We start from the raw sequence: 15,767 nt of genomic DNA on the forward strand, positions 1-15,767 counted from the left end.
TTAAATGAGAAAAGAAGTCTGTGCCTTACACTGAACTGACTCACGCAGCTAAAGGAAATGCCCACGAGCCCGCAGTCAGGAACGTAGGCCCAGTGCCCTCTCCTACAGATAAGTCGGGAAAGTCCCCGCTCCTATCTCTCAGCTCCTCTGGCGTTTGAACTGCATTCAGTCTCGTGTGGGTCACCTCGAACTGCTGCGAGCACGGGTTAGCAGCGAACTAGCCGGAGGGCGCGTAGAAACGAGGGCAGGTTTGGGCCTGGCAAGCGTGCTAGTGCAGGACACTGAGGAGATGGGGGAAGATGCAGCCAGTGAGTGCTTTTTGGGGGAGCTGCTGTTCGACACTGAGGCGCTGTACAGCCACCCCGACTGGGAACCGAAGGCTGATGTCAGCTCACATGGGCAGAGGTGAAGGAGACGGGGAGGGAACAAGCGTGGGTGCCAGCCGTGGGAGTGAGGCTGTCCGACCGCCGTACTGAGCGGAGAAGGGGCATGGCTGCTTGGTTTCAGATTGGGATGTCACGGAAACTGTTAAAAAAAGGTTAAAAATCAGCATTTGGGATACTGCACCTGGGGTCTGTTGCTCTTCTGCCTGTCAGCCAGTCATGCTCTAAGCCTGCCATGGTGACAAATAGGAAGCGCTGAGCCTGGGCTGTGTTTTGCACCCATACAAACGACTGAACTAACTTTGGGCCAACCCCAAACCCCTGGCCTTGAGCTGTGAAGTCAGGCTTTTTTTTTTTTTTTTGTCTCTCTTCCCATATTTTCTCAGTTACAGACTGTGCTTGGCAAATCTGCAGCCTCATCTGCATGTGTCTAATCTCATTACTAACGCTCGCAGGTAAGTAATGCAGCTTAGGAAATCTAAGCTGAAAAACACATTTGCAGCCTGCGTACTTAATTTCAATGTGACTTGTTTCAGTATAACACAACATCATCCCTTATCCTACTCTTTAAATACTATTAAATATTGATAATGTTTAAGTTACAAGTCATGGAAGTATTTATTTTCAAGATCTTAAATTGGCTATTTACTGAAATACTGAGGTGGGAAAAAGATACTTTAATTCCCCCAACAGTCAATGCCCATGAGTAGTTTTTCTTTCAGTTATTTGCAGCAGCCAAAGAGTGTACAAAGAGAGCATGAGCAAATGAGTAAGAGTTCACTGCATGCTTCAGGCAGTGAGCAGGAATGTGGGAAGGTGTTCTGTCAGCTCGTTCTGCGTCCCTTCTGGGTGAGCATTATTCAAACAGCTCAGGGCTTTACGCTCCCTGCCCGTTTTCTTCTCCCATAAAGTCATTATTCCACTGATCCACTGATGTAGCTCAACTCTTTTTTTCCTTTTTTTTTTTTTTTTTTTTTTTTTTTTTTTAAATCCAGGCACTACCATGCAGGATTTTATTATTAAGACAGCTTGTCCCTTCCCTTCACTGTGAGCATGCTTTGAAATTGCTCAGGCTGCTGCCCCATGGCTCTCACCATCCCGCCCAGGGGGCCCAGGCGCGTTTGCTGTAGCTGACTGCAGGCCCCAGTTAACTCGCAGCTGGGCGCAGCAGCACTCGCCCCGCAGTGAGGAGCAAAGGAGGCAGATAGAGGCTGCTGTAGGAGACCAGGACGGGAGACAGGAGCTTTGGGAAATGACACCGTTATTCTAGAAGGGGCACACTTGGGAAAAGAGGGTCCATATTTACTGTTAGTGGGAAGAATAAACTTGCCTGATGGTAGGAACCTGCTCTAGACATCTGTTTCTTTCTCCCCTGAACACTGACCTGGAGCCCTTTATTGCTGTAGATTTTTTATGCTCACTTGGTGATTTCCTTCTAACCTGTCTGTGTAGTGAGGAACAAGTTCCAGTCTTGCCCTGAGGGAGTTTATTCTCTTTGCTTTCAGACTCCTGAACGTACATGCAGACACGTGCACATGCACCACCCCCCAAGAGTGGGTTCCCTGCAAATATTTAAGTTCGAGTTTAAATGGCGGTAGGAAGCCACAGCTCCAGGCACAGCAAGGTCCCTTTAAGTAGCTGTGGCTAAATATTATTAAACATCTTCAATTTGGGAACAAGCCTGTGTCTTTCCCTTGTGGCTTCCTTGAAACAACCTTCTGGATTTCATGACAGTAACGTGCAGGATCTCCTGAACTACCGCGCATCTCTGTTCTGGCTACTACAATGTACCCAGCAAGAACTAACCGTGACAACAGTTCAGGTTCCACTTTTACATTCAGTGTAGGATTTTCACTTACCTTTGCTTCTGGCATCCTGTAAGCTGGACAGAAGAGGACGAGTTGCCAGCAGGCTGTAGGAGGTGGGGGCATGGCTCTGCAGCTGTCTGCCCACTCAGCTGTAACAGGGCTTAGAAGCAGCGCCTCTCCTTTCCCAGCCCCCTGCCACTAGGCACAGCAGTATTCTCACACTGGAAGCAGAGCCCTTTGGCAGAGGAGCCCACGGACAGATTGCTACTGAGCAAAACCTCCAGCGGTTACGCTGCATTCTGAGCACTTGCTCTGGTCCATCACAGGGACTACACAAATACCTACAAGCCCATGCACGCTGCTGGTTTTCTTTTTATTCTCCTACATCAAGGCCCATACATTTTTTTTTTTTAATGCGTATTAAAAATCCCTTTTTCCCCTTAAAATCCAACTTACCTTGCCTAATGCAACTTACTGTAAAAGGGACCAGCTCTCCCTTAATAATTCCTGGGTCACGGTTTTGAGAACTAAAGTAAGAAACAGCATTAGTAGTATTTTATTTTTGTTTTTAAATGGGTGCTTTAACTTCTATAGACAAAGACAGCATTTTAAAATTCTTTTAATTTTTTTTGTTCCTTTTGTGCCTGCCCCCCAGCAGCACTCAACGCTCTGCTGATAGGTGGGATGGCCATGGTTTCATGCCAGATGATAATCTGGCCCTTCTGCTTTTCTCCTTCCCGTTTCTACTCCAGTGCCTACAAACAAGCTCCTTCCACCCCACTGCTGCACCTCAGCGGGTGCCAACCCCGATCCCGGGGCTGGCAGATCTCTGTCCTGCCTGACGTCAGGGAGCGCGGCTTTGTGCTCGGCAGGCAGCTGGGACCCTGCTTCGTAGGGTGTCCGTGCAGAAAGGGCGTGCGTCATTTCTGCGTCACACTCACAGGGTGACTTTTCTGCTCTTCTGTGTTGTAGGCCCGTCCAAAGTACTTGAACTGTATTGCAATCAGCTGCTTCTTCCTTGCTGCAAAGACCATTGAGGAAGATGAGGTAACTTTTTTTTGGTTGCTCTTAGTACCTTAGCATTGTCTGAATATGTGCTCTTCAAGTCCTGTCTTTGCTTGCATGTGGCAGCTGGCGCTTGCCAGGGCAGGAATGAAGCATTTTCTGTGATTTTTATAGTAATGATGGGTTCTCTCTTTTCTTCTTTGTGTTGGCTTTTGCAGAGGATTCCAGTACTGAAGGTGTTGGCTCGGGATAGCTTCTGTGGTTGTTCTCCAGCTGAAATTCGCAGAATGGAGAAGATTATCCTGGATAAACTGAACTGGGATCTTCACATGGCAACGCCACTGGATTTCCTTCACATTGTAAATAAGGGGCTGTTCGCATTTCTCTGGTGTCCGTGGGTGTAAATATTGTATCAAGAGGTATCTTGAAAAAAAAACACCTTACCTGTAGGGTAGCGAGGACCTTGGGATGTGGTTGCAATTCCTCCATATAAGTAGTTTCTGAAGTAAAAATAAAAGCCTTGCCAGAAAGTTTCAGAGGAGACTTGTGCCGCTTCAGGGGCAGTGTTTGAAATGCAGGCCCTGCCTTGAGGCATGTCAAGCCGTTCACTGTGACTCACTGCTCCTGAAAGCCTTGCCCCTGAATCTTCACTGCCAGTGGTTTTGCTCAAAGCTGAGTGCCAGGAGGAGAGAAAGGAACCAAGGAGAACGCACGGCTGCTGGGCAGTGGGTGTGCTCGGTGCCTGCTGCAGAGACATGGCCAGAGAATGAAATTCTTGGATGAAAGAGAAAAGGAAGGAAAGTGACTTGAGGTTCGCTGTTGATTTTCATCCTCTTGGCTTACTTGAGGAGGATTTTTATTGGGGACAGCTGAACTGCCAAACCTGTGTTGTCGAGAAGGGTGGAGGGGGGTGGCCTTTTGCAGGGACCCAGGACAGACGGTGTGTAGGCTGGCAGGCCCTGCCAGAAGGGCTGCGCCAAGCTGTTGGTGGGTTCAGCACCCTGGAAATTGCCTTGAGGGTTAATCTGCAGGATCCCCACGCATGAGAGATGCGTCAGTTGCCATTCTGGAGGTGTGACCTGACCTCGTGGGGGGCTGCCTGTCGGTGGCCCCAGCGGCCTCACGTGTCTGTTTTCCCCCTCAGTTCCACGCGGTTGCGGTGTCCAGCAGGCCTCAGCTTCTGACCATCCTCCGCAAGCTGAGCCCCTCTCAGCACGTGGCGGTGCTCACCAAGCAGCTGCTGCACTGCATGGCCTGCTACCAGCTGCTGCAGTTCAAGGGCTCCATGCTGGCGCTGGCCATCGTCAGCCTGGAGCTGGAGAAGCTGCTCCCTGACTGGCTGGCTCTCATCATCGAGCTGCTCCAGAAGGCACAGGTGAGGGCTGCTGGCAGCCGGCGTCGCAGCAGGGAGGGACCGGGTGCTCCAGGGGCAGACGGGTCTGGGATCCGTAGCTGCTGACCCCAGCCTGCAGTAAGGTGCCCGTGAGGACGGCTGTGCTGCTGGTGCTGGGGCGGGTCTGCAAAAAGTTTGTCTTGGCTGCGGCCAGTAGGTGACAGAGGCAGGAGCCGTGTCCTGATGCACGTGGCCTCGCCCTGCTCCGGGGAGAAAACGTCCCGGGGAGGAAGTCCTAGGTCCTGTCGCACAGCCGGGCCTCCCCACGGCAGCGGCCCTGCAGCGCCAATGTTTTTGCTTGTCTCGTTCCAGATGGACAGCTCACAGCTGATCCACTGCCGGGAGCTGGTGGCACATCACCTTTCCACTCCACAGCCTTCTCTGCTGCCCAATCCTGTATATGTCTACAGTCCCCTCCAGCACACCCTGGTGACCTGTAACAGAGGAGTGTTCAAATGCCAGCCCTCCTCTGTCCCAGGGCCAGGTTTCTCCAAGGACAACGGCAGGCCAGAAGTGCCCGTCACAGCTACAGCCGCGCTCTACCAGCGTCTGCCCGCTCCCAGCGGTTGCAAGCAAGCCTCTGCCAAGCGCAAAGTGGAGGAGATGGAAGTGGACGACTTCTACGACGGTATCAAGCGCCTCTACAACGAAGACACTGCTCCGGAGGTAGTGGCTCTTGAAAACATGGGCTCTGTTTGTAGCGCTGATGTCTCGAGGCAGGAGGGCAGCGTTTCCCCTTGTCCGCCTCTACAGCCAGTGTCTGTGATGTAGCTGCGAGCGCACAGCACCCGCTGCGCCGTAGCTGCTACTCTAGAAACCACGCAGAACCTGGCGTAGTGTTCGCAGTGGGGGGAGAAGGGGCCATACCTTCTCAGGCTGAACTGAAGGGAGCCAAAAAACAGAAAAAAATATCCCAGCCCTTTTTTTGAATTTTTTTTTCTTGTGCGGCTAATTATAGTTCCACTATTTAAGCACTTAAAAACACAAAAAAGTATAAAAAATTAAAAAAGACCCAAAAACTGAACAAAAAAAGTAGCAAAAAATTGTTTCCTTCTAGCGTTGTCAGCTCCACTGTTTTTCTGCTCCTGTGTATTGTAACCCATTCTCCATGTCCGAGAGCTCACATGAGTTGTGCAGAGTTGTTCCAGGTTTCCCAGCCAATTAACGCCTCTCTGATCTGATTTCCATCCGCTCCTTGCTCTTCTTTCTGCTTGCTTCTCTTCTAATTCTTTGCAAGTCTTGTGCATGATGTTCTGTACTATCATGACAGGTTTCTTTTTTCTTTCTAAAGAAAAAGGCCTTTTTTGTTTTGTTAGCACTTTGGTGTTTAAATGTGAGAATATTTAAAAACTGGATTTAAATGAAAGGTTAGGAAAAACACAAAAACAATGCTTGCAAACTGTTCCACACTTAATAACCACAGGAGTGTGAACGTACTCTAGAAGAACACTAGGGCAGCCAGCCACCGAGCTCTGCACCTTGCAGTAAAGCAGTAACTGTTCCCAAACACAGAAAGCAGCTAACAGATTTTGTGTCACTTCAACAAAAACGGTATTTTTTCTTGTTTGCACCAGGAAATGTTGCACTCAGTGTGGATATTCACCAACACTTGACTCTCTAAATCAAGTGTAAACCTTAAATTCTGATGAGAAAATTCTGTTTGTTTTCCCATGTGTTTCTAAGCTTAGCATGTGCCCAGCGCTGTGTGGTGAAGTGCTGGGGCAGCCTGAGGTTTGAAAGGTGTGTAATTATCAGTCACAAAAAAAAAAAAAGAACAAAAAAAAAAACCCAAGAGACCCTAACCCTGAGTTTTGTGTTCATGTAACTTCTAACCAAGAGTAAAACCTTTAAAAGCTTGTCTCTTTTAAATGTTACACCTCTGTTTCTCAGAATGACCCGTCCCAATTGTAAGCTCTCTCTCCACAGCCCTGAGGAAGGTATTGTATTGGAGCCATTGTACTGATGAAAGCCTTCTGGTAGCAATAAAGAAAGTTGTCCTGGATTCCGAGCCTCGTTTCATGCTTTTTACCCGGGTCCAGGACCAGTTTTACCTGGAGGCTGCAGGGGAGCAGCTCCGTGCCAGAGCCATCCTCTGTTGTGCTTGGGTCCGCTGTGAGAAGCTCGCCTCGGGTTTCAGCTCTCCTCCTGGCCACGTTCTGGAAACCACCTCCCAGGTCTGTGTTTCTGAGCAGGGCGCGTGTCCCTGTCCTCCCTTTCCAGGCCTTCCTCTCATCCCTGTGGTGGCCCGGTCGCTGACCTTTTCTCCTCCTCACAAGTTTTCTCCAGCTGGGCTGCTGGGCAGCCCGCGGGCTCCACCTGCACACCCCTAGCGAAATCCCCCACCGCTGCGGGATTTCAGTGCAGTTCAGCTGGGGCTCATTGTGTCAAACAAAAAATAACCCGGACTGCCAGACAAAGCCACTTCCCACATCTCCTCCCCACCAAAACCCCCAGGAGATGAAGTTCGATGTGGCCCGTGCCTGTGCCATCGTCTCGCTCCCTCAGCAGCGTGCTGGCCCCACGGCCAGAGCACAGGACTGTCCCAGAGCCCTGCCCGGGCTCCCTGCACAGCAGAAAGCTGCCCAATGCTGCTGAGTCCTGGTGTGGTTCCCTTGCAAGCTTCAGGCACCCCAGTGCATCACGCCATGGATGCTGCTGAGGATGCTGAGCACAGAGCCTGCTCCGGCAGGGGCCTGCAGGAGCCCAGCAGAGTACGTGGCTCAGGTGAACAGGCAGCAGGAAGGGAAACAGCAGCTCCAAAACACTGCCCGATCTCCCTCAAAACCCCTGGGATAAAGCTTTTCTCTCCCAAAACCTCACTTCAGCACCCAGCACGGTGCCCCCGGATCCCAGGCAGCAGCCACACATCCAGCCCCGTCTTGGCAGAGCTCTGCCACTTGTTCCTGATGCCACCTGTACAGTAATCCCAGCTCGCCCTCATCCTTCCTCTATGCCCAAGCGGTGCTTGCCTGGGAGACGTGCTAACAGTAACCTCCTGGCAATTTCCTCCACTCTTTCAGTGCTGCCTCAGAGAAGCACTGCCACACTTCCTCCACCCTGCTCAGCTTGGGACCGTTCATGAAGTGTTTTTGTCTCTGAAGTGAGACCTGCAGGTACCAAACACGGGGGAAATCCTCACTGCTCAAGCAACTGGTGGGTTGACAACCCAGACCCCTCCTTTGGCACGCCGTGACCCAGCCTGTGGCAGCACAACACCACAAACCCCCACTGTGCCATGCAGCACGTCCAACCTGGGAGCTGTTCGCAGCTCTGGGTTTGGGGAGTTCCTTAAAACCCATTTTTATTCTCCAGCAGTGACAGAAGGGTTAAGCTCATAAGCGTGATTTTAAAGTTGGGCACCCGCTTGCTCTTGTGTGTGAAGAGCTTTCCAGCTCTGCTGGGGCCATTTTGTGACAGCGAGTGACAAATCCCAGCTCTGGGCCGCCCGACAACACATTCCATGCTGCCATCCCCTCCCCACGCTGGCACCTCCTCCCCTAGCAGCTGGGCGTGCAGGAGGAAGCAAGCCAAGCAGCACGGTGTCACCCCCGGTGTCACCCCCCAGCTCTGCTCCAGTCCCCTGTCCACACGCATCTCAGCGCAAACCCTGTCCGTAGTGCAGCGTGTCCTGCTGCTTGCTCCCTTCCTCCTGCCCCTGCATCCACCACAACCAGATTGGGGATGTCAGGAATTTCATCCTGCTTCATCCCCCTAAAACTCCTCATAGATCTGCTCCTTATGCATTCACCTGCTTGTTTATTTATTGTTTGAACTCCTGTTGATACGATCTGCCTCCTTCACCCAAGGCAACAAATTCTGGAAATCTGCTCCCTGCTCTGCAAGAAAATTCCTCAATGTTTTGAGCAGATTCCCTCCTCCTTGACCGAGCGTCCCCCCGGTTCTAGTCCCGCTGGTTTGGTTACCAGCAGGTAGGAACTGCTGCGGCACAATTGTGTGGACTTTGTAATGCAAACTCTGAAAAATTTAGGCTGGAAGGGACCTCTAGAGGGCATCTGCTGCAACCTCCAGCTCACAGCGGGGCCGATCCTCTCTCATCTCAGCTTTACCCTCTCCGAGCTGAGGCCTCCTAGCCTTCGTGGTCTCACCTGGCCGGCTGCTGCTCCATCCCATTTATCATTACAGTGCCCTTCGCTACCTCCACTATGTCCTTCTGGAGACACGAAGGCCAGAGCTGCATGCAGGACTCAAGGCACCAGCACAGCAAGACTAGGAGCTGTAAAATAAAGGCAGTTCATATAAGTGGTAGTTATTGGCTTTGTGCCTGTTTCTCTAATCATACAAAGCTTTTACATATTTTTAACTGGAGTTTAGAAGTCAACAAACAGAAGGGTTTTGTCCCTCTTCCGACCTTCCTGATGCTGCAGCACTCCCAGTGGGTCACTGCCTGGAGCTGGACCTCCCTCCTGTCACACACAGGCTTTCGGAAGGTCACAGGGCACAGCTACATGGGTGAGGTGGTGGGGCCAGCAGCACTGGATGTCCTCTCCTTTGAGCTAAACCCCTCAAACCTGCCACCTTGTTTTTTCTTTTTGCTTGCTTGCAGTGAATGATGCCCAGCCACCCACGACTGCACAACGCGGGTGAGCAGGCACAGGGCAGGGCTCAAAAAACAGCCCCACGCCCTGCTAAGAGCACGAGCTACACAGTGAGTGACTACATTTCAGGAGAAAGGCTGTAACAGCAGTGGGGTTTCACAGGCTAGACTCCTACCACAAGATAAACCCAGACCACAAATCGTAAGTAAGAAGAAAGTCCAGGGACTCACAGAAAATTGAGGGGATTCCCTCCTCGAAGCAGGGACCCTGAGGAGGGCATCCCTTCAGACCAGGCAGCAGCATGCAATTGCGTTTGTAGAACAAATTGTTACAGCATCCACGCCAGGCCAATATTTAATAATCTTTCCCACTGTATCTATAAAGTCACCTGATTGCAGATGTTTCCAGGACAAACAGGTTTTCTATCGCGATAGAAAAATCGCCACCCCTGTGGAGGGAGCCTCAGGAGATGTAACCCTCAGCACTGAGCAGCGCTGAACAACGCTGTGCTTCTGGACACAAGGCAGCTGAGTTCGGTGAACACCCCTGGCACCCTGCGCTTCTCGCACAAATTGGTAGAGGCAAAACTTAGACAATTTAATAGTACGTTTTCCTTGGCAGATTAGAGGAGGTTAACTCTTTGATTAAGGTTTGCAGATGAGGAAAATCACCAGTATTTGGTCAGAAGAAAAGTGCACAACCCCACACAAAGAACATCTGAACGGGCAGGCTACCTCCTTCCATGCATCTCAGACCAGCTAGAGGTCACCACACACCAAGCCTGCAAGCTTTGTTTTTACACTTGAACAATGCTTTGGCACTCTTCAAGCCTTTTGAGTGTATTCACTTCCAAAGTAAACAAGTACCCCACATTCAGGGTAGGAAAAAAAAATCATCACTAATTAGACTTCGTAAAAATATAAAGAAGTCAATCTAAGCACAAGTCAGTGCAGCTCAATTGCACAAGTCACCTACTCTGCTCATACAGAGGCAGATCAACTAGAAAATAATAAAGCCTCGACCGCCCAGAACAGGTCCTTCAGTGCAGCAGGATGCAACAGCAGCCATCTCCGCTTCACGCAGCTTCATGCTAACAAGTCCCCCAGGTCTCAGGACACATTTTCATCACACGTCAGAGCAGCACGGGACGTACTTGTGATGAAGTTGTGGCGTCCGAAGCAGCCAGACTCAAGCTTCAGAGGCAGCCCTGAAGCCCTCTGGCTACGCACACTCACCAGCATCCCGTCTGCCAGTCTCTTCGTCATCAGCAGCATGTGCACGTTATGGCAGAAGGGAAGAAAACAGGGAGGGGAAAAAATCCCAGAGCAGCATCTCACGTTACAGCCAAGCTCCCTCCTCCAGCCGTTACCTCTGTCATTTTTGGTAGCCTCAATTCTGCTGGCAACGCGCCGGGAGCAGACCGAGCCCGCACAGAGACACACAGCACAGTGCACCCTCAGACGCACAGGTGGGAAACAAAAAGGGAAGGAGAGGAGGGCAGACGTGATGGAAGAATGAGATGGCTCTCCTCCCGGCGGGGGCCCACGCAGCCACAGGCTCTTCCAGTGCCCTACTGTCCGCTGGGAGAGAGGGTGTGGGGGCTTTGGCAAGATGACGGTTACATAAAGAAGAAGCTACAGGAAGAGAAAAAAAAAAAGAAAAGAAAAGAAACAGAGGTTCAGAATTGAAATGAAAAACAGAAAGTGAGAGACAGAGAGAAAGAAAAAAAAGGAGGAACAACATTTTAGAGCAAGTAAGCCATGAATGAAAGGAGTGCGCTGGGGACGTGTCATACAAACCAGCTGCACGGGAGCAGCGGGGGCCCGCACCTCGCCAAGGCACCGCACCTGGTTCAGGGAACACACGAAGGCTCGTGGCAGCCACACAGAGCCACAAACACCAGCACAAGTCTACAGAGACAGCCCGATGGCACAAAACAGCCTGTTGGGGAACCTCGAATGTCCTCACATCCCTCCCATCACACCTGGGAAGCGGCAGCAGCAAACCAAAGTCACAAAGGCAACTCAAAGACCAACGCGTTTGGGTAAAAAATATATTTCCTCTCCCCACTTCAAGTGTTGGCACTATTTGTGTACGTAGCCTAAAGAATATACAAGAAATAACTGAGCTTATGCTATGAGGTTATTATTCAATTTGTAATTCAAAAAAAAAAAAAAAGAAATACTTTAACATCAAATAAAGTGACAATATCTAACAGATGCATACATATAATTTGCATTAACACTGTATGTAGGTTACACAATTATTTAGTTACAAACATGGGTTATTTTCAAATAGCAAGGTAATAAAGTTCTACATCTATAGTTTAAGGCAATCAGGATATTAAAAATGTATACAAATACAATATTTCTACCGCTGTTCACAGCTTTATTTTCCGTTAATTAAAAAACCCTTCATATTTGTATAGTCCCATGCTGATACACGCTGATGAGTGTCATGGATATCGTGTACTGCAAATGCAACCAGGGTCCTTGGAGAAGAGACAGAAACACACGCTTCTAACACCTTAGAAGGGCAAATGGTAACTGGAGTCAAATGGACACAGCTGATATGATCACACACAAAAAGACATTTCCATTCTCACTCGGATGTTCTAGGAGAAGCAGAATTACAACTACCTGGAGAAACACTGGTCATGTTAAATAAGGGCATGCTTAAAGACACAGAGATGTAACTCTCCTTGGCACGACTTCGAGCTGCCAGAAGCACACACAGCAAGGGTGCAACACGCATTGCAGGTTTTGGGCTGCAGAGGAGCTGGGGGCAGGTGCCTTTTGCTGCTTTCCCCGCTCCCCAGCGGCACCACAGGCTGCAGCACAGCAAGGAGATGCAGTCAGTGACCCTGAGCTCGAAGGGCGCCTGCCTGCCTTCCCAGAGAGCTATGGGCAACATCCACCTTCTCAGTGGACTGCCAGACACGTGCATGCCCACCCCTACAGAGCAGTCGTGGCCCCTCTCAACAACCTGGATTTCGTTCCTTTTTCTCTTCAGGGGTTTGTCCCATGCCTAGGGAACGTTATCGTCCCAGAAACACGCGTGCCTGTGTGCTTTCCTGCTCGTTTGTGTTACTCTCAGGTTTGAAATCCACCTTATTAGGGACGTGCAGCATCATCAGCTCGTTATCATCACTGTCTAATGGCACGTTAAAGCTTGCAGTGCTTCATGAGCAATGCAACCGTGTGGCTGTCCAGCCCCAGTTTCACCAGCCGATTTGCAAGATTGAGGCGTGCAGGGAAGCTATGCAGGGTAACTCAGACATTCAACAGCAGATGGATGTCATGTTCCTATGGCTATTATTTTTTTCCCAAAATCTCAGCAAAAGCAGGTTATTACAAGAAGTTTTAAAATAGTTTTAACAATGCCACTTGTATGTAAGCGGACTTAAAAGAAGTCCCCAGCAAAACACCTGGTTTACTCATGTTAGTAGTGAGCAGAAAGGGTGAGTCTCTTGCTACTGTACTTACGTGCAAAGGTGAAAGCACATCCAAATAGATTTGAGAGTATCATTTACTCCATGCAGAACCAGGGACTACTGTGAAAAAAGGCATAAGTAAAGGAAAGAAGTGCAGCAATAACCAGCTAAACATGGCCCAGGGTTTTGAGGAGAAAAAAGTCATTATTAATTCCTCCTTTGGAGAAGAAAACAAAATGATACCTTTCACTTTTGCAAGTTTCTGGTTATTCCCAGTTCCTCCGAAACAGCTTGCTTTGTGCTGGAGGAAGAAACCCAACCAAAAATACATGAATGCACTTGGCCATGGCTTTCTGTCAGAAAAGAAAAATGGCTCGACTCAGCTGATCTCCCCTGCCAAACATCCCTTGGAAAGGCTGTTAAATGAAGCAGGACAAACACGTTAAAGTTAAGTTTTTTACTTGGCACAAAATGCTGGTAATTAAAAAGAGGACATGCACAGAGACAGCTGAAACAAAACATATTGCCACAAGCATTCAGGCTTGAGACAGGAGCATATGATGGGATTGTAAAAAAAATCCATGCCAGCAAACAGATTTCTTCCTTGATAACTCAAGGTTTTAAAGTTAGGTTTGACAGAAGTCACGAGAACCATAGTTTTATTTTGCTAAATGACCTTTTAGAAAACCTACTTAACCTGACAGAAGCACATCGTGGTTGACAAGACCAGGAGGTATGATTGGAAGAAAAAAAAAATAAGACAACTACTTTATTTCTAGCTTGCTCATCTCTGATTTTTGCCATCTATCCAAGACACTGCATTTAGATATCCTCTTCCCTAAGCCATGTTTAGGTAGTGAGGGTTAGAAAGCAGAAAGCCCCAAAAGCCAACCCCGAATGCATTTCTCCAACCAAAATTCAGGAAAAGTGATATTTTTTTTTTTTTAAGAACATTCAGAGAGGCAAGAAATTTCATCCCAGAAACAAGCAAAGAACTGCAGTGTGTGAGACTTAAGTGGAGAGAGCTATTTTTAGGAGTGCTTTAAAGAAAGAAACAGGAGACTACCTAGCTAGGAGCAGTGGAAATGCTGGCAGTACATCAGCAGAAGAGAAAGAAATCCAGCAGTCATAGGGTAAGCATGGCTCGCCACTTCTTGGGTAGGAAGGGAAAGACTCTGTCCGAAAAGCAATGGCATAGAAAATAAAACATTAAACAGACCGATTTCCACACCGTGCTGGCCAAAGAGCGAAGCCTGGCTTACGTTAGATATCTCATTTGCACTTTTCAGGGGATATGTGACCGTCCCCACGGCAGGAAGGGTGCACAAGGAGTGTGTCCAGGCACCCTCTCCCCCTCCTTGGCTGCTTTGTCCACCCCTCTGAGAAGGCCAAGTCACTTTGATGTTTGACAAACCTCTGGCCTCTCCTCAACATGCTTTGATGTGTTATCTTTCTGATGCTTTTCAGGCAATGGGGCAGTCACCCTAGGCATGCATCACATTTTCTGCCCTGATTGCTCCAGGGATGGAGATCCTAATTCGAACCTTTCATCTTAACCAGCGTTTGGCCAATAAAATGGGATTCCCTTGACTTGAAAACCTGGATGTTGTAAATATGTGGGTAAATAATGCTCCTGAAGGCAGCAAGAGGATGTTGAAGGGTACACGCCTTCCTCTGCCTGGGCATTTGATTCCCTCAGCACTGCTAAGTCTTGCCAAGATCATGCACATGGGAAACCTGGCACTATTTTAAGTGAGGTTTCAGAGGTTACGGTCAGGGAAGTGATGCATGGGAAGCAGGAACGAGACACGGTCCCTGCTCCAGGCACCTGCAGCGCTGTTCGGTTCCCACCGCAGCATTCGGCGAGCAGACACTACCCTGACCTGGAAGGGTGGCTGTGAAAATATGCCAGCAGGTGACAACGAACCCCGGCCAACAAATATTATCTGGTCAGACAACAAAAACAGTAGCTAATAAAAAAAATAAATCATGCAAATGTAATGGCATGCAAGGTCAGTTAAACTTTTGTTACCTACACACACACACACACCCCCCTCCCTCCCCAACAGCGGGACAAGTTTTGCTCTAACACACTCGCTCCTGAAGGGATATGGGTCGGACTAAACATCAGGGTTTGGCCACAGCAGGAAGCCAGCTGTAACCCTCAGACAGCAATAAATCCCTGAGGCTGGTTTCTGCGGACCAGGGGACCCCTTCAGCACAGGGCTGTGGCAGCCGGCCCTCCGAGAGCTGGGTAGGCACAGTGACACTCACCCGGAGCTGCCGACCTCCAGCCCTGACCCTCAGTTCAGATCTGGTGCCAAAAATGATTTATCGCTGCTGGTTTTGCCCAGGAAAATCCATGGTATTATTTCGCTTCCACCCCCACCCACCTGGGATTTCCAGAGGCACACAGTCCTGCACCCAACCCTTCTTCCTTCTTGTTCCCACTATGTTATTAGATGAGTTAATAGTTATTCATGTTAAAAAACAAAAACAAAAAACAGATGGCAGAGACACATTACTGCAAAAGCAGGTGAATGCAGGAACATCCTTGGCTGGACAGGCTTTATGTGAAGCTTGCACTGCAAGTTAAAAAAAAAAAAAAAAAAAAAGGACAAAAAGAAGTTAGCAATAACAGAAACCAAAATGGAAAAAAAAAATAATCAAGGAAAGCTGGGAGAGCCAACACCAGCAACCTTCTACGGTGGGTGGGCATGCAGATGAATTACAGAACTAAAAAGAAATTGAACCTCCCAACTGAGCTCTACTCTAGCCTACGTGATAAGCAAAAGATCAAAAAAAAAATCTAAGGGGGAAGACGTATGGAACAACCAACCCTGCAAGCACGTGGTTGGAGCCTTCATGTTTCACCTTAAAGCTTTTTTTCAGAAGCAGTACTGGGGGGACTTGACTGCAGATGTCCAGTTCTCGTCATGTGAACGTGGTCTCTGTTGCAGAAAGCTGTGCCTGGACGTTTCTGAAATGCAGACAGCTCAAAGCTGGGCACCGTGAGGTCTCCCTGCACTTCAGCAAACATGGGTTTTCAAGCCCAAGTCAGATCCTTCAGACATCACAAAAACCTTCTTTTAACAGGGTGTAGGGCCAGGCCCTGACATACACGCTACAGCTGTGTGGCAGATCAGGGATCGCTCTGGGACTAAGCACGGCCCATGACAGCCAGCCAGT

At 49.2% G+C, this 15,767-nt stretch overlaps 2 protein-coding genes across 5 annotated transcripts in view; one reads left to right on the forward strand and one right to left on the reverse strand.

Annotated features, from left to right (window-relative positions):
• The window catches only part of CCNI (cyclin I), a 23,561-nt gene extending 16,970 nt beyond the window's left edge, over window positions 1-6,591 (forward strand). Inside the window, exons 4-7 of the mRNA XM_084519282.1 lie at window positions 3,164-3,238; window positions 3,415-3,555; window positions 4,341-4,571; window positions 4,902-6,591. Of these exons, the coding sequence (XP_084375408.1) occupies window positions 3,164-3,238; window positions 3,415-3,555; window positions 4,341-4,571; window positions 4,902-5,360 (906 nt within the window). The 3' untranslated portion in view covers window positions 5,361-6,591. The remainder of the gene's footprint in view (window positions 1-3,163; window positions 3,239-3,414; window positions 3,556-4,340; window positions 4,572-4,901) is intronic.
• SEPTIN11 (septin 11) overlaps window positions 6,043-15,767 on the reverse strand; it is an 81,887-nt gene continuing 72,162 nt past the window's right edge. For 2 of the 4 annotated variants that reach the window (XM_084519281.1, XM_084519278.1), the window contains one exon: window positions 11,185-15,163. In XM_084519281.1, the coding sequence (XP_084375407.1) occupies window positions 15,148-15,163 (16 nt within the window). In that variant the 3' untranslated portion in view covers window positions 11,185-15,147. Of the gene's footprint in view, window positions 8,824-9,348; window positions 10,780-11,184; window positions 15,164-15,767 lie in introns of those variants that run through there. The other 2 variants (XM_084519280.1, XM_084519279.1) reach the window with 2 other exon arrangements.

Source organism: Aythya ferina (assembly GCF_964211825.1).
Source record: "Aythya ferina genome assembly, chromosome: 4".
Taxonomy (NCBI): domain Eukaryota; kingdom Metazoa; phylum Chordata; class Aves; order Anseriformes; family Anatidae; genus Aythya; species Aythya ferina.